The 23651-nt window shown below is 42.2% G+C and overlaps 1 protein-coding gene across 1 annotated transcript in view; it reads right to left on the reverse strand.

Annotated features, from left to right (window-relative positions):
- The window catches only part of ZNF106 (zinc finger protein 106), a 2006671-nt gene that overhangs the window by 407427 nt on the left and 1575593 nt on the right, over positions 1-23651 (reverse strand). The window contains exon 17 of the mRNA XM_044074076.1: positions 6440-6502. Within this exon, the coding sequence (XP_043930011.1) occupies positions 6440-6502 (63 nt within the window). The remainder of the gene's footprint in view (positions 1-6439; positions 6503-23651) is intronic.

The raw sequence follows: 23651 nt of genomic DNA on the forward strand, positions 1-23651 counted from the left end.
CAGAGAATGGCACAGCCCGCGGGGGGGTCAGAGAGGCGGAGGTGCCACAGTGTCGGCGGTAAAACTTTATAAGAAAGGAAACAACACGGCTCCTGATGTGCCCTGATTCAGCTGGCCTGCACAAAACTATTAGCAGATCACTAAAGTGAAACTAAAAGACTCAAACATTGAAGGTGCACACATATCACGGTTCAGCCATGAGTTATAAAAAGCTGAAAGTCTCTAAATAAAAACAACTTAAACAAACTTAAGTAGTCTATACGGAAACCACACCCACAGAACACAGCTTGGCAAATAAAAAGAAAAAAAATGGAAAAACAAATTAAAAACGTGACTACTGGCTGAGAAATTACCACCACAAATTACCAATAAACAAAAAAACAGTAAAAAATAAAATTCTAAATTTTTAAAGAAAAACAAAAATTGTTAAAGAAAGAAATGTAAATCTATTTTTAACCATGCGAAGTCTGATCCACATCTCTAGTTAATCCCACATCTAGTTACCAATGTGATGTACAGTTGTGTACACTTACCATAAATGTAGATGTTCAAGTGTATTCATTGTTGCAGTCATCACATTTGGGTTATCTGCCTGCAGGTAGCCCTCAGTCGGCCTGAATGCCAGAGTCTTGGGATTTCTGCGCCAGATGCTGTCGCTTCTTCCATGACGTCAGGGGGTATAAAACATGCAGCCGACGCCATTATATCAGTTTTTCTTGCCCCAGATGTCAGGAGCCCCCACAATAGGAAGCAATTACATGGTGTGGAATGCCCCCAGTAGAAAGTAAATACCAACATTATAAGATATGGCCAAACAAAAAAAGAATAGGTAGAAGTATAGAGAAATCAGGGGGCTGGAGGAAGGGAGGGTAACTAGGACTGCAACAGTGAATACACTCTAACATCTACATTTATGGTAAGTGTACACAACTGTACTATGTTCTTCATGTTTCACTGTTGCAGTCATCTCATTTGTGTTGATTCCCAAAGCTGAGGATGGGTGGAGGCAGTCAAAAAGCATTACGGCTGGCAAGCAGGCCCTGTAGGACTGCTGTATCAAATCCAGGTCTGTATTTAGAAAAGAAAGGTAAGTGGTAATGCTTGGTGAAGGTGTGTACAGAGCTCCAGGTTGCAGCTTCCAGGATGTCTCTGGTAGGGACTCCCCTGAGAAATGCTATAGAGGCTGATGTAGCCCTAGTGGAATGTGTTTTGATCCCCTGTGGGGTAGGTTTCCCATGGTGTTTGTCGCAGAAATGGATTCAGTGTCTCCTTGCCCTCTGCCCCTGTAACAAAGCTGACTAGCATCTAGTCAGTATTTCTGAAAGGTTTAGTCCTGTCCAGATAGAACCTAAGCTACCTGTGCACGTCCAGGGAGTGCAGGATCCTTTCCCCTTTATTCTGAGGATTAGGGAAAAAGGGTGGCAAATGAACGGATTGGTTTAAAACCACACTAGATACCACCTTGGGCATAAATGATGGGTTAGTCCTGAGGGAAACCCTGTCTGCATGGAAGATAATGAAGGGTTCCACGGCCATAAGAGCCTGCAATTCAGACACTCTTCTTGCTGAAGTGATGGCTAGAAGTAAAGCTGTTTTCCAGGAGAGGAATTTTAACTCTGCTGAAGCAACAGGTTCAAAGGGTGGAAGCGTGAGTTTTTCCAATGCAAAGTTAAGGTGCCAGGGCTGGAGTGGGGGCTCTCCTGGGGAGGTCTTAAATTGTTGGCTCCTCTCAGGAACTGTTTGTCTAAAGGATGAGAGAAGAGGGGTGGTTCAATATTATAATTAGCTGAGATGGCAGAGGCATGAATCTTAATTGAAGAGAAGTATAGGCCTTTGTGGAGCATTCCTGTTAAGTAATCTAGTATATGAGGTAGGCTGGGCACCGTTGTGTCCATTCCTTGAGAGTGGCTCAAAGAACAGTATCTTCTCCACTTTTCTGAGTAGGATTTTCCAGTACTAGGCCTCCTTGTCTCAAGGATGACATCCAGCACCTGTTTACTTAGGGTTGCTGGTGATGAGTTTAGGGGAAGAGCCAGGCTGCTAGGTTCAGGGTTTGTAGCTGAGGATGCAAAATCTGTCCCTACTGCTGGCAGGTGCCATGGTGGCAGTACTGTCAGACTGCGCAAAAGTGGGTACCAGTGCTGGCTTGGCCAGTCTGGTGCAATCAGGATTGTCCTTGGCTTGTCCTGTTTGATCTTTAGCAGAACCTTCGAGAGGCAAGACAGAGGGGGAAAGGCATAGATTAAGAGGTTTTCCCATGTAAAGGACAGGGCATCCACTTTCCATGCTTGGGTGTGGGGAGTTCTGGTGCAATAATTGCTCAATTGATAGTTCTGAGGGGAAGCAAAGAGGTCCACCTGTGGTGCCCCCCAACCTGTGGATCAGAAGCTTGAATGATTTGGATTCCAGTTTCCACTCGTGGGTCCAGTAAATTTCTGCTTAAGTCATCTGCCAGTGAATTTAGTTTGCCTGGCAAGAATTTAGCTTGCAGGTGGACTTGATTGCTCAAGGCTGTGTTCCACAGAGCCATGGCTAACCTGCAGAGTGGGTAGGAATGGGTTCCCCCCTGCTTGTTTATGTACCACATAACTGTGGTGTTGTCTGTCTTTATCAATAGTTGCCCTGGAAGAATAAGGCATTTGAAGGCTGTCAGAGCATTCTGTACAGCTAATATTTCTTTCTGATTGATATGCAGGTGCATTTGCTTTGGGCTCCATTTGCCTTTAATGCATTGTTCTGCCACGTGAGCCCACCCATGCATAGTCTGATGCGGCTGTTAGGGTTTGGGCAGCAGGGGGTTGAGTTAAAGGGAGTCCTTTGTTGTGGTAGCAGGCCTCTGCCCACCAAAGGATCTCTGCCCTTAGGCAAGAAATGATACTGATCATTGCTTCCAGGTCCTGAGAATGTTGGCACCAGAGACTTTTTAAGTACCATTGAAGTTTCCTCATATGCAGTCTTGCATATGTAATTAGTAGCATATGTAATTAGAATGCAAGAGGCCATAAACCCTAGGGCTTGCAGTATTTTTCTTGCAGATAGCTGGGTTTTGGTGGCCAGTACACTGAAGTAGTTTGTCGAATAAATTTGTTTTTCTGGAGTGAGGAATGCCATCTGGGAAGCTGAGTTCAAGCTTGCTCCCAGGAATACAATCTGTTGGCTGGGTACCAGATGTAATTTATTTTCGTTGATGGTGTACACTCCAGTGAAGTTAGAAGTCTCTTTACAAATGTCAGGTGCTGGAGTAGCAATTTCTGACTGTCCGCCTGAATCAGGCAATCGTCCAAGTGTGTGTAAATTTGAATTTTCCTCTGCCTGCAATATGCAATGGCTGGAGCCAGGCATTTTGTGAATACCCTGGGCGCAGTAGATAAGCCAAAGGGATGTGCAGAGAACTGATAATGCATAGAGTCTGCTCTGAAATGTAGATATTTCCTGCAAAATTTCCTTATGGGGATGTGCAGAGAAGCTTCATTTACATCTAGGGTGGCTAGCCAGGAGTCCTTGGCTAGCATAGGAAACAGCTGTTGGAGAGTAAGCATTTTGAATCTTGGAACCACCAGGAAGGTGTTGAGAACAGACAGATCCCGGCTAGAGTTTTCTATTCTGGGTACCAGAAACAGTCTGGAGTAAAAACCTTGTCCCCTTTGCTCTGGTGGGACAGGTTGAATGGCCTTGATACTGAGAACAGAAAGTACTTGCTTTTGGGCCTCTACCCACTGGTTTGGGGTCGGCAGTGACTGGAAGTAGAATCTGTATCCCAGGGATACAATGTTCAAGACCCAGCTATCCTGGATGATGTACTCCCAGTTTTTTGCATGCAGGGCAGGTTTTCCTCCTAAGGGTGCAAGTACTTGGGCAAGGCTTGGAAGAGTTAAGGATAAGACATTGCGCGATTTTACCATGGTATGGTGGCTTACTACTCTCCCTGTTTTAGAGGTGGGAGCACTCCATTGCTTAGATCTGTGCATACCTTAAGACTGTAATCTTGGTGGTCTGCTGCCCCGGGTTTGGACTGAGAAGGTCTGGGAGGGACTGGTAAGGACCAGTTTTTAGAAGGCCAATGCCTACTGAATCTAGGTGGCTGTACCTGTAGGAAATCTTTAACAGTTTGCATAGATTTAGCTTTCCCCCCCATCTTTTTGAGGACAACTTCTGCTTTATTGCCAAACAGGCGTTCTTGGTTTAATGGTGCATCTAGTAATTTTGCTTTGACATGGTCTGGCAAGATTTCTTCCTTAAGCCAAGCATGCCTTCTAAGAACAGACAGTGACCACAGCCCTGCAAGATGCTTCTAAGACATCAAAACCACATTGCAAAGTATTTTTCCAACTTGGTTAGCAGAATGCATTAACTCTTGTAAATCTTTATGTTCTGCACAATTACGAATCAATATCATTTTCTGTTTAATTAGCTCCATAACATGTTGCTGATACTTTAACATATGAAACTGGCAATTTAAAGTCCTGATGGCAAGAGTAGCAGAGGTGTATACCTTTTTACCCCCATCTGTCTAAAGCCCTAGAGTCCCTGTCCGAAGGGGTAGGGTTTTTGGCAGTTTTAGCCTTAATGCCTTTAGGACCCTGGGAAATGGTCTCTGGATCCGCAGTAGGATTCTTAAAGAGGAATTTGTGGGAGTCAGGTACTCTGTAGTACCTGTCCGGTTTCCTAGGAGCTGGAGGCAAAGTATCAGGGGTAAAGCTGGATTCCAAGAAGACATCATCTGCAATTTCCAGAACAGGAGGGATAGCTAGAGTGGCCTGTGCTGAGGCAAGTTTAAAAATTCCCTGAGTCTCTTTTTGGACTGTGGGTAGTCCTGGCACTCACAGCGGAAATGCTCTCTAAGGGTATGCAGGGTTTCACCAAAAGAAAAATGTTCTGGTGGGGAATCAGAGGGAATGGAATCCTCTGCATCAGAATCCTCATAGGTAGATAAGGGTACAGACACATGATCTGAAGAATCAGAAGGAAAATCAGTTCTTGGTCTTTTTGAAGGGGAAGGCTGGCTTCCCCTAATGAAAGTAATAAGATCTTCAGCCATTCTAAGCATTTGTTTTTGAGTCATGTGAGCCTGAGAATGCGCTTTGGTTGTCGGTTTCCTAGGTGTAGTGCGAACTCTCGGCCAGAGAAATTCGATATTTTCGGTTTGAAACAAAGTCGTCGGTTTAATATGAAAATCGGAAGGCTTGAATACACCCTCAGAAGCTGGTGCCTGTACAGCAGCTCCGGACTATCCAAGGTAGAGACATCCGTAGGATCCATAGTCGAAGAAGCATCTCGTGGCATACCGGACTCCGAATGGGTATCAATAGAGGCCAGCAAATCTGTAGAAGTGAGTATCAGAAAGCGCCTCACTGAGTACCGGTGGACTGGCGACTAGCTTAACAGAAGCGTCGTCAGAAGTTTTGGACCTATGCGGCCTGTCTCTGTCTTTATCCTTACTTTTTTTGGAAGATTGGTAGTCGGATGGCTTATCGAAGCCATTTTGGAATACGGAGAACAAGAGCGAAAGAATTTAGTGAGAAAAATAGCCTGACGACAAATAGTTTGGGCATTGAACAAGGCACAAAACAGACAGCGAGGAACGTCGTTGTCTGAACCTAAACAGGTGATGCAGTAAGAATGAAAATCTCTGTAAGGTATTTGCTTTCCACAGGCAAGACAATTATTAACTTTTTCTGACATCGGTTAGAGCAAGAAAAAAGGATCCCCAACGGGGTACTTCTTTTAGAAGATTTCAGGTATGAAACTCGAAAAACAAAAATTTCAGGAGCGGCCGACCGGCACTTGCGAACTGCTTCTGCTTCAGACACTGCAAGGCAAGAAAAGCTGATGTAATGGCATTGGCTGTATGCTTTATACCCCTGACTACTTGACGTCATGGAAGAAGCGACAGCATCCGACGCAGAAATCCCAAGACTCTGGCATTCAGGCAGACTGAGGGCTACCTACAGGCAGATAACCCAAATATGATGAATGCAACAGTGAAATACGAAGAACATCCACAGACCCTATTAAAAACTCATGAGAGTACTGGAAAACCATGGGGACTCTGCAAAAAAGGCAACCCACTCACTGCTATCACTACAGCAGGTAACATGATGCTTTTAAACACATCTTCAGTGGTTCTTCTTAATAAATATCATTACGTCTAGTTACTGTAACAATTCCAACCTTGGGTCTAAGTCACATGGCTCTCCCTTAAAGACAGAAATTTATCTGGTGAACAGAAAAAGAAATGAAGATGGGAACTGCCACATAATGTCAAGTTTGCTGTACTGTACAGAAGCACATGAGGTATCCTGTGACAACCTTGGTTAAAAACAAAAACAATTAGTGTGTTTTGGAAGTAATACACCTCCCGAAAACAGAACAGTTACTTAAAACACAACACACTACATTTTGTGTAGGCCTTCTCTACAAATAATCAAGCAACACTTACATGAATGTTGTGTGCATGAACAGATTGGTCACTTGATCCACTAAACACCAGATCATTTACAACCTGAAACATAAAAAAGTAAACCATTAAAATTGCATCTGGTACTGCCATAAAAAAACAAATCACTTTATGTACAATTTACAGTGAACAGAAAAGACAAAAGAGAATTTTAAGCAAACACGTTTCCTTCACACTTTACTCATTTCTTGATTTCAGAACTGCTCTTTCTTTCTGGCTATACTAATAATTCTGAAACAGCATTCTGCCAATGGCTATGACAACCAGTTCACATTGGCATGAATGATAGCTTTACTGATAAATTCTTTTTATAAAAGCCTAGCCAGAGTCTGTCAAAGTAAAAATACAGATTAACAAAAATAAACAGCCATCAAACAATGTAGCTGGCATGAACTATTTCTGAAAAAGTCAACACCACACCATAGGTTCATAGGTTCATACTAGGCTATCTGCCCGAGGGCATTTATAAGCCTAGCCCATAGTTTTGTGGCTTACGCCACCCCTTAGTTTGGAGAAACTATGCCCATTATTTAGCTGTGCAGTGACACTGAGGTAACCCCTGGGGTGTATCTGCGATCTCCCATCCATTGGTCAAGATTCCTCTTGAACAAGGCCAGCGAGGTGCTCTGCCTCACATAAACCGGGATTTTGTTCCACAGCATAGGGAGTCTTTGGGTGATGAATCTATCCCTCCAGGTTTAAGTCACCCGCCCTTGTGGCTCTGAGGGATCTAGATTTTTGAGATGAAGCATATTCATCAAATCTGGGTTTGACATGGCCTTGTATGTCAGGCATAGGTCACCTCTGAGCAAGCGGTGCAACTGAATATAACTGGAGTTCTTTCAGTCGTGCAGCATAAGACAGATTTTGAGACCCTTTATCCTTTTGGTGAGGAACTTTGTGGCCTCTCCAGCTGCTGCAAGTGTCGGGTCAGATACATTCGAATGGGGCATTGTACTCGATCATTGGTCTGATGAGTGATGAGTATAGGAGACTATGACTTCCCTTGATCTAGATGTGAATCCCTTCATGATAAGGTGGGCAATGTAGAAGGTCTTCCTAACTACTTTAGCAATATGAGTGTCGAATGAAAGGCTACTGTCAACCTGGGTTCCCAGGTCCCTAATAACTTCTTCTGTGTTCAGGGATTGCCACCTATATGGTAGCTTGACTATGCATTTCTTGGCATTTAACTTGAGGCCATGGCTCTGGCACCAGTTATCCGTTTCTGTGAGACCCTTCTGAAGGATATCTGTGTCGGATGTGTTCTCAACTTCACGCCCAGTTTGCAGTCATCTGCGAACTTTGTCAGCCATAACCCTCCTGTGTTTGCTTGTACTTCAGAAAAGTAGATGCCAAACAAGAGTGGGCCCAGGACTGAGCCCTGTGGGACACCACTTGTGACAGGCTTAGAGTCTGACATGGCGCCAGCAACTCTGACCCTGTGGGTTCTGTCACTCAGCCAGTTTGCAACCCATCTTGTAATGTATGGGTTTACATTTAAGTTGATGAGTTTTTCAATGATACCCGAGTGGGGTTAAACAAAGGAACAGAGCTTGTGCATTGCTTGCATAGGCATATACAACACTTAACATTTAGGAATAGAGCTTGTGCATAGGTTCATATGTTAGTACTAAGCTAACTGCCCATGCGAGCCATTTTAAGCTTAGCCAATAATCTGCACCTTGTGTTTGCAAGGCAAACACCTTAACCATTAGACCACCCTCCCAACCCCATTAAAACATACTCTGCAATAAAACCAGCAGATCATAATGCTTAAGAGCATGTGAGCAGGAAAGTCTTGCTTACCCTAATTTTCCATCATCGCAGCCCTCACTATATTGCTGATCTTGTAACTTTAGAATAAAACACCCCAAAAATTTCCTGGTTATAAAAAGTTATTTCCTCCATAAAAAATTAACTGCTTTCCTCCACTGATTGCATGCCCCCTTAGACCTACATCATCACGCTTAGTCTTATGTAAGGTTGGGGGTGCCGGTGTTTGGGCTTACTCCAGTGCTGCCTACTGTTATGTCCAAACATCTGCAAATAACATCAAAGACTGGCCCCTTGTGCAAGAGTAATATTTAAGGAATACAGTTGCAATCCTTAAATATTAATGCCATCTGGATGCCCCAAGTGCAACCCATTTTCTTCTCCTTGACATGCACTTTAATTTTACCTTCATAGCTCCAACAATAGTGTAAAGTAAGGAACATACTCATTTTGCCTTTTATCAATATATGTACTCCGCTTGGAGAAATAGCTATGTACTGCTAAAACTAATTACAGTCATTTACTTGCTAAACCATCTATGGAAACCAAAACAGGAAGTTGCCACCTCCAACTACGTCAGTGAGCAATGCCCACCACAGCTGCACACCAAGATGATTATCTGGGAAGCTGCATTTTTTGGACTCCTCCACTTTCATATAAATTCATTAATTTATGTGAAAACAACAAAAGAATGGCCTCTAGCCACTAGCAAACTCCTTGGAAAGGGTGAAATGAATGTAGATGCTGCATTTTGCTTCACACACTGCTCATGATCTTTGTAAACTAAAGCATTTTAACTAATCTGGTTTTTGATATTATTTATCCTCTGTTAAGAAGTCAAGTGCATGAGTTAGCATAACAGAAAACAAAGGACCCAACCCAGTTTGGCATTATCAAGGGAAAGTACAGCTGTGTACACTTACCATAAATGTAGATGTTCGAGTGTATTCACTGTTGCAGTCATTACATTTGGGTAATCTGCTGGCAGGTTGCCCTCAGTCGGCCTGAATTCCAAAGTCTTTGGTCCTGCGTCCGTTGCTGTCTCCTCTTCCAGGACGTCAGGTCGTCAGGGGTATAAAACAAGCACCGACGCCATTTTCTTTATTTTTTTTTTTTTGCCCCAGATGTCAGGTGCCCCAAAAAGGTAGGAAAAAAAAAATACACACACATATATATATAAACTATATATACATTCAACAATACAAACTTTACCTTCATCTACAAGCAAATACACCACATAGGTTGTAGAAGATAGTGAAGGAAAGAGAAACTCTAGAATAAAAGGGGGATGGCGGGCGGGTAACCTGGACTGCAACAGTGAATACACTCGAACATCTACATTTATGGTAAGTGTACACAACTGTACTATGTTTTTCGTGTTTCACTGTTGCAGTCATTACATTTGGGTAGAATCCCAAAGCTATGGATGGGAGGCTGGAGCTAAACAGCATTAGGGGCGGCTATAAGGCCCTGGAGAACTGCAGTTGCAAAGCCTGCCCTGGACTTGGAGTAGAGAGGCAAATGATAATGCTTTGTAAAAGTGTGAACAAAACTCCAAGTAACAGCCTCTAGAATGTCTTTGGTTGGTACTCCTCCGAGAAAAGCTGCTGATGTAGCTGCAGCTCTGGTGGAATGAAACCTAATGCCCTTGGGCACATGTTTGCCATGTTGTACGTAGCAGAAACAAATGCAGTGGCTTATCCACTCTGAAATAGTCTGCTTTGAAATAGCCTTTCCTTCTGATCCTGCAGCATATGTCACTAGTAACTGCAGATTTTTTCTTAGAGCTTTAGTCCTGCTCAAGTAGAATCTTAGCAGTCTGTGTGCATCCAATGAATGCAGAATCCTCTATCCCTTGTTCTGCGGATTTGGATAAAAAGTTGGCAGATGAATTGTTTGGTTAAGAGCCACACTGGAAACCACCTTAGGCATAAATGAAGGACTGGTCCTCAGGGACACCCTGTCTGGGTAAAAAATGATAAAAGGCTCCACAGCCATAAGGGCCTGTAGCTCTGAGACTCTTCTTGCTGAATGCCAGGAGCAGAGCTGTTTTCCGTGATAACAACTTTAGGTCTACAGTAGCAGCTGGTTCAAATGGAGGTAGGGTGAGCTTTTCCAACACATAATTGAGGTCCAATGCAGGAATGGGTCATCTTCTGGGAGGCCTTAAATTTGTGGCCCCTCTAAGATACTGCTTTAGTAAAGGATGAGATAAGATTGGTAGCTCTGTATTGTAATGAGCCGAGATGGCTGAGGCATGGATTTTTATTGATAAAAAAGATAGGCCTTTGTCAAGCATCTCAGTCAGGTATTGTAAAATCTGAGGAATATTTGGCTCTGCTGCATCAGTTCCTTGTGCTTGGTTCCAAGAACAGAATCTCTTCCATTTAGCAGCATAAGATTTTCTAGTACTAGGCCTTCTGGCTTCCAAAATGACATCCATCACAGCTTTACTGAGAGGTGTTGTTTGAATAACTACATAATCAGCCATGGTGCCACGTTCAGTGTTTGGAGCTGTTTGTGCAGGATTTGACTGTTTTGCTGGGACAGTAAGTGAAGTATTTGAGGTAAGTACCAAACTGGGAATTGAGACATGTTCCTTAGGACTGGGTACCAGTATTGGCGGGACCAGTCCGGGGCAATTAGTATCATCTTTGGTTTCTCCTGTCTGACATTTAGTAGTACCTTGGGAAGAAGAGGCAAAGGAGGAAAGGTGTAAACTGAAGGATAGGGCGCCCACTTTCCATGCTTGTCCGTGATAAGTCCTTGTGCAGAATTTTTTCAGTTGATAATTTCGAGGAGAGGCAAATAGGTCTATGTCCGGTCACCCAGATTTCTTTATCATGCTGAAGACTTGTGGATCTAGTTTCCACTCGTGAGGGTCCATAAGGTTTCTACTTAAATCGTCTGCCAGAGTATTTTGACTTCCTGGCAGGAATTGAGCTTGAAGATGTACTTGTTAAGTCAAGGCTGTATCCCACAATGCCATGGCTAGCCTGCAAAGGGGATATGAGTGCGTGCCCCCCTGCTTGTTTATATACCACATCACGGTGGTGTTGTCATCTTTATCAGTAGTTGTCCTGGATGAAGTAAGACCTTGAAGGCTATCAGGGCATTTTAAACAGCTAATATTTATTTTTGATTGATATGCAGATGCATTTGTTTTGGGGTCCATATGCCCTGAATGCATCTTCCCACCAGGTGGGCCCCCCCATGCATAATCTGATGAGTCTGTTGTTAAGGTTTGTCTGGCAGGGGGTAAAGTCAAAGCCCGTCCCATGTTCTGGTGACATGCTTTTGCCCACCATAGAAACTCCTGCTGCAGGCAGGGAATGAGAGGAATCACTGCTTCCAGACTGTGACAATGTTGACTCCATAAACATTTTAGGTACCATTGTAGTTTCCTCATATGCAGTCTTGCATATGGAATCAGTAGGATGCAGGATGCCATGAACCCCAAAGCCTGCAGAGTTTGTCTTGCAGATAACTGGGTTTTTGTTGCCATCAGTTTGAAGTAAGTAGTCAGTTGCCTTTGTTTTTCTGATGTGAGGAAAGCCATCTGGGCAGTTTTATTCAAGCTTGCACCCAGGAATGTTATCTTTTGAGAGGGTACCAGTTGTGATTTATTTTCGTTTATTGTGTACCCTAAGCATGTTAGAAGCCTTTTCACAAACGCCAGATGCTGAAGAAGAATGTCCTTGTTCTCTGCTTGAATGAGACAATTGTCCAAGTAAGGATAAATTTGTATACTTTTTTGTCTGCAAAATGCATTTACTGGTGCCAGGCACTTTGTAAAGGCCCTGGGTGCAGTAGATAAGCCAATGGGCAGCACAGAGAATTGGTAATGCATAGAGCCAGCCTTGAAACGGAGGTATCTTCTGCAGGTTTCCCTTATTGGGATATGCAGGTATGCCTCTTTTAGATCTAATGTCACCAGACAAGCGTTCTTGCCCAGCATGGGCAGAAGCTGCTGTAAAGTTAGCATTTTGAATTTTGGAATGTCCAGGTATGTGTTCAAAATTGATAAGTCCAGTATTGGGCGCCAGGCCTCGTCTTTTCTGGGTACCAAGAACAGTCTTGAATACAAACCTTGTCCTTTTTCCTGTTCTGATACTGGCTGAATAGCCCCCATATCCATGAGGGACGTAACCTGTTTCTGTGCCTCTGCCCTCTGATTTTTTTGTGTGATCTAGCCAACCTCCTGCCACTGGCAGAGTATGGCAGTGGAATCTGTAACCTTGAGATACTATGTTTAGCACCCACTTGTCCTGGGTTATTAACTGCCAATTTTGAGCAAAAAGTGCTATTTTTCCCCCTAAGGGTGCTGCCAAAAGGTAAGTGCTTGGTGATGGCAGAGGGAAGTCATTGAGACTGTTTTCTGTAGGGTTGCGCTTTATCTCCTCCAGATTTGGAAGTAGAAGCACCCATTGCTTTGACCTGTAGGAATCTTGTGCCTGGTATCTAGAATCTTTAGAGCATTTGGATTTGCCCCTTTGAGCTCTGTCGGACACAGAAAAGGACCAATTTTTTGTAGGCCAGTGTCTACTGAATCTTGGTGGCTGCACTTGTAAGAAGTCTTTTACAGTTTGCATAGACTTAGCTTTGCCTTCCATTTTCTTTAAAACCTCTTCTGCCTTAATACCAGAGTATCATGCTGTAAAGGTGCACCCAGTAATTTAGCTTTAACATGATCAGGCAAATTTTACTCTCTTAGCCAGGCATGCCTCCTAATCACAGATCCAGTAACTGCGGCCCTGCAGGAGGCCTCTAAGGAATCAAAACCACATTGGAAAGTATGCTTTCCAACTTGTTCTGCTTCATGCAATAATTCCTGCAATTCTTTATTTTCTGCACATTCAGAAATCAACATCATTTTCTGTTTCAGCAATCCCATAACATGTTGATACTTGAGCATATGAAACTGGCAGTTTAAGGCCCTAATTGCCAAGGTTGCAGATGTATAAACCTTCTTTCCCCATCTATCCAGTGCCCTTGAAACTCTGTCAGAGGGGGTAGGATTTTTTGCTGTTGAGGCCTTAACCCCCTTTGGACCCTGTGAAATAGTTTCAGGGTCAACAGCAGGGTTTCTAAATAAAAATATGTGTAAGTCAGGGACCCTGTAATATCTGTCTGGCTTGCTGGGAGCCAGAGGTAAGGAGTCTGGAGTCAAGCTTGACTCTGAAAACACATCATCCACAATGTCTAAAACAGGAGGTATGGCTAAAGGCCTATGCTGAGGAAGGAGGAGGAAATCCCAGAGCCTCTTTTTTTGATTCTGAGAAATCTTGACTCTCCCAGTGAAAATGCTCCCTCAAAGTATGCAAGTTTTCTCCAAATGAATAATCCTCAGGAGGTGATGCAGATGGGATAGATTCCTCTGCATCAGAATCCTCATAGGGAGGTATAGATAATTCCTGATCAAGAGAGGAATCAGAAGAAATAGAAACCTGATCTGAAGATTCATAATCAGTGTCTTGCCTAGGCCTCGTATCAGGATGGGGTTGGGAACCCCTAATCAAGGCAATTAGGTCTTCAGCCATTTTGATCATCTGTTTTTTGGGCACAGAGGCCTGTGCACGTGGCTCATGCATCGTTTTTTTAGCTTTAGAGTTGCCTTTGTCTTTTATTATGAAGCTGGCATCGGTTTTATATAAAAATGTTGAGGCCTGAATACACCCTCAGAAACAGGAGCCTGCTCAGCGGCTCCGGACCCATCCGAGGGAGAGACATCCGTGGGTACAATACTTTGAGAATCTTGAGGCGTGCCGGACTCCACATGGGTCTCGGTAGGGGCCTATAACTCGAAAGTAGCAGGTATCAGGGGCTGCGAAAGCACCTCACTGAGTACCGGCGACTGGCTTAGGAGAAGCTTTGTCATCGGTTTTGGACCTTGACGGTCTGTCTCTGTCCTTTTCTTTGCGTTTTTAGTGTACTCCGGTAGTCCGATTGCTATCAGATGACATTTCAGGGTAGTTAAATCGGTTTCCAAAACATTTTGAGGCAAAAATATAGCGACGCTTAATAGTGCGTTGGTTAAATCTAGCACAAAACCAACAGCCAGGTACTTTTTGATCAGGGCCTAGGCAAGGAATACAGTATAAATGAAAATCCTTATGAGGTATTTGCTTCCCACAAGTAATACAATTAACTTTTTCTGACATCGATATGGAGCAAGAAAAAAATTTCCAATGGTGTACTTAGCAAGACTTCGGTTCTGAAACTCGAACTTGAAAATTTCAGGAGTCGGCCGACCGGCATTTGCGAACTTCTTCTGTTTCGGTCACCGCACGGCAAGAAAGACTAAAGAAAATGGCGTTGGCTGCTTGTTTTATACCCCTGACGACCTGACATCATGGAAGAGGAAGACAGCAACCGAAGAAGGACCCAAGACTTTGGAATTCAGGCTGACTGAGGGCAATCTGTCAGCAAATTACCCAAATGTAATGACTGCAACAGTGAAACATGAAGAACATCATTATTCCTATTAAACCTGGTGGACTTCTTTCAGAAGGTCACCAAGGCAACAGATGAGGGGAAAATGGTGCATAAACCCTACCTGGACCTGGCTAAGGCATTCAGTACAATACCCCACTTGGGTAGAGTTGACAAACTCACCCAACTGGGCAAAAAAACCTGCACATAATTTGCTGGATTGTCAGCTGCCTCACAGACAGAACCCAGGAAGTTAGGATTAGTGATACCACCTTCACTAGGAGACCAGTCACCAGTGGAGTACTTCAGGGGTCTATGCTGGACCACTCCTATTTGGCATCTACTTTCTGGAAGTAAAGGCTAATGTCAAGGGTCTTTGGCTGACCAAGTTCACAGACTGTAAATTGGGAGCTATCATACACTCCCCCCCTTACATGAACATAAGACTGTCTAACACACACAAATGACTGGTGCCAAAGTCACGGACTAAAACTCAAAGCCAAGAAATGCATTATAGTGCCTTTTGGCACTAGAATTACTCTATCGATAAGACACCCATAAAAGTTGACCCCATAGTCAGGAATCTGGGAACATGTGTTGACAGTAATCTGGCCTCTGACCAACATATGGCCAAGGCAGTAAGAAAAACATTCTATGTAAGTAAGGGCATGGCATCTAGGTCCAAAGAAGTCACTTTGTCATCGAGTATAACTCCCCCTTCGGCATGCACAGTTGGAACTCCCACAATGGTTTCTTACCAGGAGAATCCAGGATATAAACATACTGTCCTATATGGATTGCCTTAAAGTTGTATCTCTATACTGTCTCCTACAGGTTACAGACAGGTAATTTATGGCTGGCATACTAGGCATCTTCAGATCCAGCTCTGACGGAACTTTTGCACATCTGTAAAACAAACAGCATCAGGACCACTAGATCCAAGGATTTAAATTTTGCTTGTGGCATAGGAAAGACATGATGGTGAGGCAGATATGTCTCTCAGAGGATGACTATGCTCTGGAACAGCGTATTCATCCATGTGAAGCAGAGTCCCTCCCTAACCCTATGTAAGCATAACCTTGGCCAATGGATGGGAAATTGGAAATTCACCCTGGGTGTGGCCCCCATGTCGCTGATAGAAAAAGGCAGACAGTAATGCACAAACTGACATACCCTCCCATAACCTCTAGAAACTTCCTAACTAACATACCTCCTCTTAATAAACACCCATGACACAGAGGGACACAACTGGGATGGACTGCACAGCTAGTATATAACTATGAGCCTATGAACTACAAGGCTCACCCTTTGCAACTTCAAGGTTCAAGAAGATAGTTATAAAAGTGACAAGAATGCCCATAAAGCATGCTTATACCACGGCACACAACTAAGTGCACCTTGAATCACAAAAATTAAGAATGCAACATCGAAAGAAAGCAGACGTTATTTTACTTTATTTGTTGAATGGAATAAAACCCTGCCCCAAACACACCATTTTCAGGTTCATCCTGGGAGCCTCTGCCTCAGAAATAAACTTTATATATCATGCAATATTATGCACATGTATGTGTTTATATATCCATACATATGTATACATACACACACATGCAGGTATGCATATATATGTGTGCTTCTCCCTGTGTGTGATATATATATATAAATATATACATATATATATATATATATATATATACACACACACACACACGCATATATATATATATATATATATATATATATATATATATACACACACACACACACACACACACACACACACACACATATATATGTACATATATATATATATATATATCCGTTTATGTATGTAAATAAACACACAGACACACACTAACTGTAGCACAGGACTTATTTCATAGACTACTCCACAAATGAATTACAAGAATAGTCACAGCTGTTAAAACATTCTACATGTACTTTGCACAACACACAGGCGACAATTAGTTTTGCTACTAAGTACGTGATACAGATTTCTAGATTTAAACATAACTGACAAATAGTGGCTTATTTTACTGATAATCAAGTTTTAAATATTTTTAGAACTGTTCAGTTACAGGACCAACAGCAAACTCTCTCAAGTTTTCAGATATCATAAATTTAGGAAAAATCCGAGATCTGTTATGAGACAGCTTCATGGATAGTCAGATGTGTCATTTGTCAACATATTTTAAACTTTATATTCTTTTACAACTAAAAATGCAAATATGCTGCAGATTCATACACTGGAAACATGATGCATGATTTGTGGTTTATCAGTCTAATACCATGGTGCCTTCTAGGTGGTTCAGACCACTTGGATTATTATGAAAAAAAAGCCACAGTGCTTTGTAGAAACGCACATTAATATACTCTGCAACCAAGTTTACTTTTAAAGACAACATTTACAAGATATTCTAGATAATAAACACCATATTAACAGTATGACCATAAGAGTTGACCCAGTTTTTTGGGATTTGGGAACTTAATGTGGACAGAAACCTAACTTTTGTCCAACATGTCCATTGTTCTAAGAAAGTCCTTCTACATTGCACAGCTTATAAACAAAATAATTCTGTCTAGATCTAAGGACATCACTGTCCCCCTTTAACCAGCCTTCATTAAGGTTACTAAATATAACATCCCCTTTGGCACGCATCTCTCCAGACATATGCAACAACTGGAACAGCTACAGAGATACCTTAATAAAAGGATACAAGGCCTAAACAACATGTCCTACATGGACTGACTCCAAGCCCTGTCACTATATTCGGCATCCTACAGACTGCTAAGAGGTGTGTGTGGCATACAAGGCATCCTCCGACCCAATACTGATGAATTTAAGGCACATCAGCAACTCAAATGTCATCATAAACACTCAGTATCTAAACCTCTTCTCCAACATCTACAGAAGGGTTTGGAGGGACAGGTATATTTCGCAGACAAGTACCCATCCACATTTCATCCTGTCATATTCAAGTGCAACTTGGATCTACAGATCGGAAAGAGAAAATTTACCCCAGGACTGTCCCTGTACTACTAATGAACAGAGGCAGCTCCTAAATGCTTTACTTATGCATTGATCCCTTCAAATCATCTATGGTATGATTCCAGTTATTCTCACTAATAAACAATTATCGACCATGGGAAGAGTAAGGTTAATCTCTACCCAAATGGGATAGGTTAATTTGAGAACAAAAAGGGAAATTGGCTAGGCTTCAAATGACCCTCAAGGGCAGCTAGCCCAGCAATCACCTATGAATTTATAAAGAGAAGTTATGGTATTGGAGGCAGGGATGTTATTCCCCCCTGAATTAAGTTAATATTTATAAATAAACTCTGAACCAGAAATGCTCAATAATGCATCATAAACATTTTTAAATATTCTTATTGTACCATTGTACATTTTTAATGGATTTTTGTTGACTGTACTTGTAATTCTGGTGTAATACACATATATGCACATATAGCAACCACATGGTGATTTGTGTTAGATTTGCACTGAAGTTTTTGCTGCTGTTTGGCAATGAAACTGTTTTGCTTGAACTCAGGTGTGGGGATTGTAGCCACTAAATCTACTTTTATCTTACAGTGGCATGCCAGACTTCTTGGTGAACTTAATGTGTTGGTCTGTGCACCTGGCATTTTTTGCAGGCTCAAAACTCACTTGGTGCTTTCTTTACAAAATCTATTTTTTCAACCGTTTTGATGTTGTTTTGTTTGCATGCTGCAATGGTATTCTTTGTGCATGAGTAGTGTCATGTTGACTTTTTGGTGTTGATTTTATTGATGTGATATTTATGTGTTTTGATGTTAGTAAGTAGTCCTATCAAATAGTACTGATGTTGACACGTGTGTTTTGATGCTAGTAAGTAGCTACACACACACACACACATACATATATATATATATATATATATATATATATATATATATATATATATATATATATATGTATATATATATATATATACATACACACATATATACACACAGACATAGATGTACACACACACACACACACACACACACACACTTTGTAGGAGACTGGTATGTCCTACACAAAATATCTTGCATATATATATATATATATATATATATATATATATATACAATACATAAAGGACTGGTACACACTATACAAAATATCACTTTGCAGATTCAAGGAATGAGTTTTGTGACGAGAGGCAAAGTGTGTGTCAAGAACAAAGCTTCTACAAAACAAGATATTTCACGCAAGCCTGACATAATTCGCCCCTCCCTCCCAGTTTAGTGCTTCCCACCAACTTCAGTGGGCTATTCTACCTGCTCAAGTTTCCACTGAACAGGACTTTGGGCAGTTAGGCAATATGAAAAAGCTTTTATGAATGAGACATCTTAGTGAGTGGTTTGCTTCTGTAGATTGTGAAGCATGTATTTTTTTTTTAAAGTGACAATTCTTTTTGTTCATATATTTTAGTAATTTACTGAGGGATATGTTGGGATTGGTTAATTTTACAGTTTATGCTTTTAGTTAGTTGATAATTAGAATCAGCATCATTTTGTCAGTAATACCATTTTCCAAATGGCTAATTATACAGTAAGTCTCTAACTTTTCATTTTATTAAAAATATTGTTTCAAGGCAGCTAATTGAGGTGGGCACTGTTTTTGGGGGTGCTGAGCTGGTTGAACATTATTCTGCATGTGTAGTATGTAAAGAAACGTTTAATACAAAAAAATGGAAAATACAGTCTATGGTGACGTTTCCATTCAATTTAGTTTTCACAGACTACTGGAAATATGAGTTTAGGTAGTCTAATGTCTCTTGTGATACATCAAGGATGTGGAGAAGTGTGTGACAATGCACAAATAATGTAGATTAACTTCTGAAGTAAATTCCAACTCTACTGCGGTAGATGGATGAAACCCTGACTACATCCCAGGCAACCTGAGTTTGATTAGTGACTTGGGCAGCTGCTGGATGTTTTAGGAAGAAAGAAGGAGTGACATCACACTGCTGACTTCCCCGGTTTAGGAGGCGAGGCATGTCACAATGTGTACCTAGTAAGCACAGTTCCATGGTACATTCTCCTGTGGAGAATGGAGTCCATATGGGAGAGCTGGCACCTAGTACAGCAAGGCTGTTTTGTGACACACCCTCACCGATACCCACTTCATGTAAAACACTGAATGGGCATATGCTATCTGGATAGTGTCAATTAAGAAAACATCCCTGACGGCTCTTCTCAGTCAGCTCTAAGCCACCATGATGAGGAAACACACAGGCCAACTGGCCGAGATGGAGAATGATGGTCATCAGAAAGTGGAGCTGCAGAATTCCCAAAATAGTGCAAGTGAACGAAAAATATTTAAGTATGGTATCAGATATGTTTTCTAGGCCTCGTTTGAGTTTAATGATCTACAGTCGATAGTCTTACAGCCAACCAGCAGTCATGGTTCATTAACGTGATGTATCTTTCACTAAGTGTTTTCTACAAGGGGACCGTGCCTCCTCTACACCCCTGTTGAAGGAGGTCTGCCATCATACCGCCTGATCTGTAAATATACCAATGCCAAGGTCACACCAACTCTGAAGAATGAGAAACTGCAGTTGTGTAACTGCACTTACAACAGTAGATACCAATAGCACTTTTTACATATGGTAATTGACTGCAGTTGGATATCCTTCTGGTCAGCCCAACTCTCAAAGCTCTATTGATACCCTATTACAGGCAGACTCCTCTCTTATGCAGGGATACAAACATGTACCTATGATAAAATTGTCAGTTAAACTGTGTCTTGTCTCATTTCTGCCAAAGATGATGCTGGAGATATGAATAGAATAGAGAAATGGGCCAGCCATTCATATAATGTCTGCTTGTTAAATGGCATCCCCACCATGATTTTTTGCAAATGAGACAAAAAGTTGTTCTGATTTTTTTTTTTCATTTCCTTTGTTTCATGGAATTTAAATCACAGTTGTCTATGCATGTGTATTGCACCTCATTCGCCAGCAGTATTTGCTTGTAGTCTAGCAATTTAAGGCACTGAAAACCAGGGTAACAGTGGTAGATGCTTTTTTTCTGCAAATCTGTAAAGAATTACACTGTCTCTCTCTGCATGGGGAATATGCTTCTTTAATGAAGTCACAGAGGATCCAGGGCCACCATAGATGAATCAGTCAAAGAGTTCTTACACAAGAACTTATGGGAATCGTATAGTTGGTGGACACAGTCAGGTTTCCTTGGGGCAGGGTGCTGTGAATCTGACTCCAAAGATGCAATAGTAAATGCAACATCCAGGACATCAATAACTGGAGGAACTGCTAAAGCTTGAGACTCAAGCAGACCTGAAGGCAATATATCTGAGCTGTGCCTGTGAGCATTCTCTAGACTCCTATTAAAACTTTTCTTTCATCTTCTGAAGATTGTCTAAAGGACATGCCCTCCAAGTGAAATACATGACAATATATCCTTGGTGTCAGAATCATATACAGGACTGAACAGAACTGGTTAACAGAGAGCACAGCTAATCTGCCTTTGAATCAGTGGTATCAGAATACTTCACAGGGAAACTGTTCCACATTTCACCAAGAAGCTACGTCGAACTCCTCAAGAATTTCCAGTGCTAGATGCTTAGAATTAAAGAAACAAAGTTCTAAACTACTTGAAATAATTGTTGTGTAAAAGCCTGAAAAGTGGATCTGACTGAGACCCCGTTCAACCTAGGCTGAGACAAGCTAACAGACACCAGTTTTGCCTTCTGTGCTTTACGCCTTAGCTTCTGTGAGAAAACTGGACTGGGGGCCTTGTCTCTCAGAAGAGTGACCAATGCTTCCACACAATCTCCGGAAACCTCCTTGTGCACAAAATACAAGAGGGAATCATCTTAAATGATACCAAGCCAAATGCCAGAAGCCAAGGCCCTCAATGAGCCTTCAGAATCAGCCAATGTCTCAATGTTTTCTTTATGGGTAGACAAGCTATCAGTCACAACCATGTCATCCTATGAAATGGTCACGCCAGAGGACTCTGCTAAAACAGACTCCGACATTAGCTCACTGAACCAAAAGAAACAGAGTCCAACAGACTGTCCTTGATTTCCTGTCACTTCACCTGGTGTTGCTTTGTAGTGTGTTTGCTCTTCAGTGGAAGGCTCCCAGAGGACTTTGTCAACGCCACTTTGGTAGAACCATACCCCGTGCAAGTTGCAAACTCCTGGAGACATTTAGCTCTCCTTCTGATTGCTCTCACAGTAAATCTGACCAAATTAGGGCATATGCCCATGTTGCGCTCCTGGCACAAGCAAAACAATTAACAAGAATGGAAATCCTTATCTGGTGTCAGTTTCTACAAACACCACAGTTATTATTCTTCATTTCTAAATCATACTCTGTATCAAACATTAGAAAAAAACAATGCAAAGACAACTACAAAAAGGCAGCAAAGGAAACCCTCCCTGTTGCACTATTCATCCATCCTACGTATCAGGCCAAGTGACAGACTGACAATACTGATGCTCATGAGACTGTACTACTGCAAGAAAGATCTGAAAATGGCATTGATGAGACCCCTCTTACACCAGTCACGTCCTCTGCCTGAGGGGAGCAAGTCAGCTGAAGCTTCTCAGGAAAGGTACAACTCTTTCAGGTTACCTTCTGGTAGGCTATCCCATAGATGAGAATAGCTTACAAATCAAGGGGGATTGGACAGTATGGATATGTAATTTCCTAATTTCTTCGCAGCCAACTTGGTGGATATGGGCATCTTAAGACAATGTAGCAACTGCCTCATGTTTAATGATAACCATTTAAACCTTAAAGAATCAGACTCATTATGTGAGAGGTGTACTTACACAATGACATTAAAGGCTAAACTCTCACATACAAGTCCACATCAGGTTATTGAAACTATCTCTGGTATTCGGGCTGGCCGAGGGCTACCCTGGCAGGGATAACCCAAATGTGATGACTGCAACAGTGAAACACGAAGAGGGGACCCAAAAAAATGTGTCATCCCCTTTGGGAAAAACCTAGTTCCCATGAATTACCACATTGATGGCAGTCCACTGAACATAGAAGACATTATAACAGATCTGGGAACACAGGTTGATAGCAACCTCTCTTTTGATCACCACATTGCCACTGTGGTCAGAAAGTCCTTCTACATGGCACATCTCTCTTCCCTCATTAGGCCAGTCATAGAGTACACTGCCCCATCTGGCATGTACCTCACTAGACACCTACAACAACTGGAAAGGCCGCAAAAGTACCTCACAAAGAGGATCCTAGGCCTTAAACACTTGTTCTTCATGGACAGACTCAAAAAAACTCCCAACTATTCTCCATCTCATATCGCCTACTTAGAGGCGACCTCTGCTTGACTTACAAAGCCATGTCTGACCCAGTTCTGTTAGAAATGCTGCATCTAAAGAAATCCCAATCCCTCCACACCACATGTTCCAGAGACCTCAACCTCATTACCACAATTAACAGAACATGCTGGAGTGACAGGTTCATAACCCAGAGACTGCCCATGCTATGGAACAGACTTCCCATACATGTCAAGCAGAGCACCTTGCTGACCCTCTTCAAGAGAAATCTTGATGAGTGGATGGGAAACATAAAATTCACCCCGGGGATAACACCAGTGGCTCTACTTGACAGAAGCACTGGTAACTAAGGTCGGGTGGCACTATGCCAGGGTAATCCTATGGCTAGGCTTGTAAAGGCCCCAGGGCCATTAGCCTAGTACACACCTATAAACCTATGAACATCTACAATGTAAGATATACTGATGCCCATCTAACCAGGGTGAACAAGGATAAGGTAAATATTCATTCCTTGTCTAAAGCCAGGATTCTCCAAATCACACATGCACTCATGTCATTACACCACAGATACCAGTATGATGCCCTTACAGTCCATGTAAGGTGTAAATGACAGAGATGTGCCTTCCTGGACTATACGAACAGACGCATTATGTAGCTTTCAATCTGTGTGTCTCAGGA

This window comes from Protopterus annectens, chromosome 6.part0 (assembly GCF_019279795.1).
Source record: "Protopterus annectens isolate FY-2018-M chromosome 6.part0, PAN1.0, whole genome shotgun sequence".
Taxonomy (NCBI): domain Eukaryota; kingdom Metazoa; phylum Chordata; order Ceratodontiformes; family Protopteridae; genus Protopterus; species Protopterus annectens.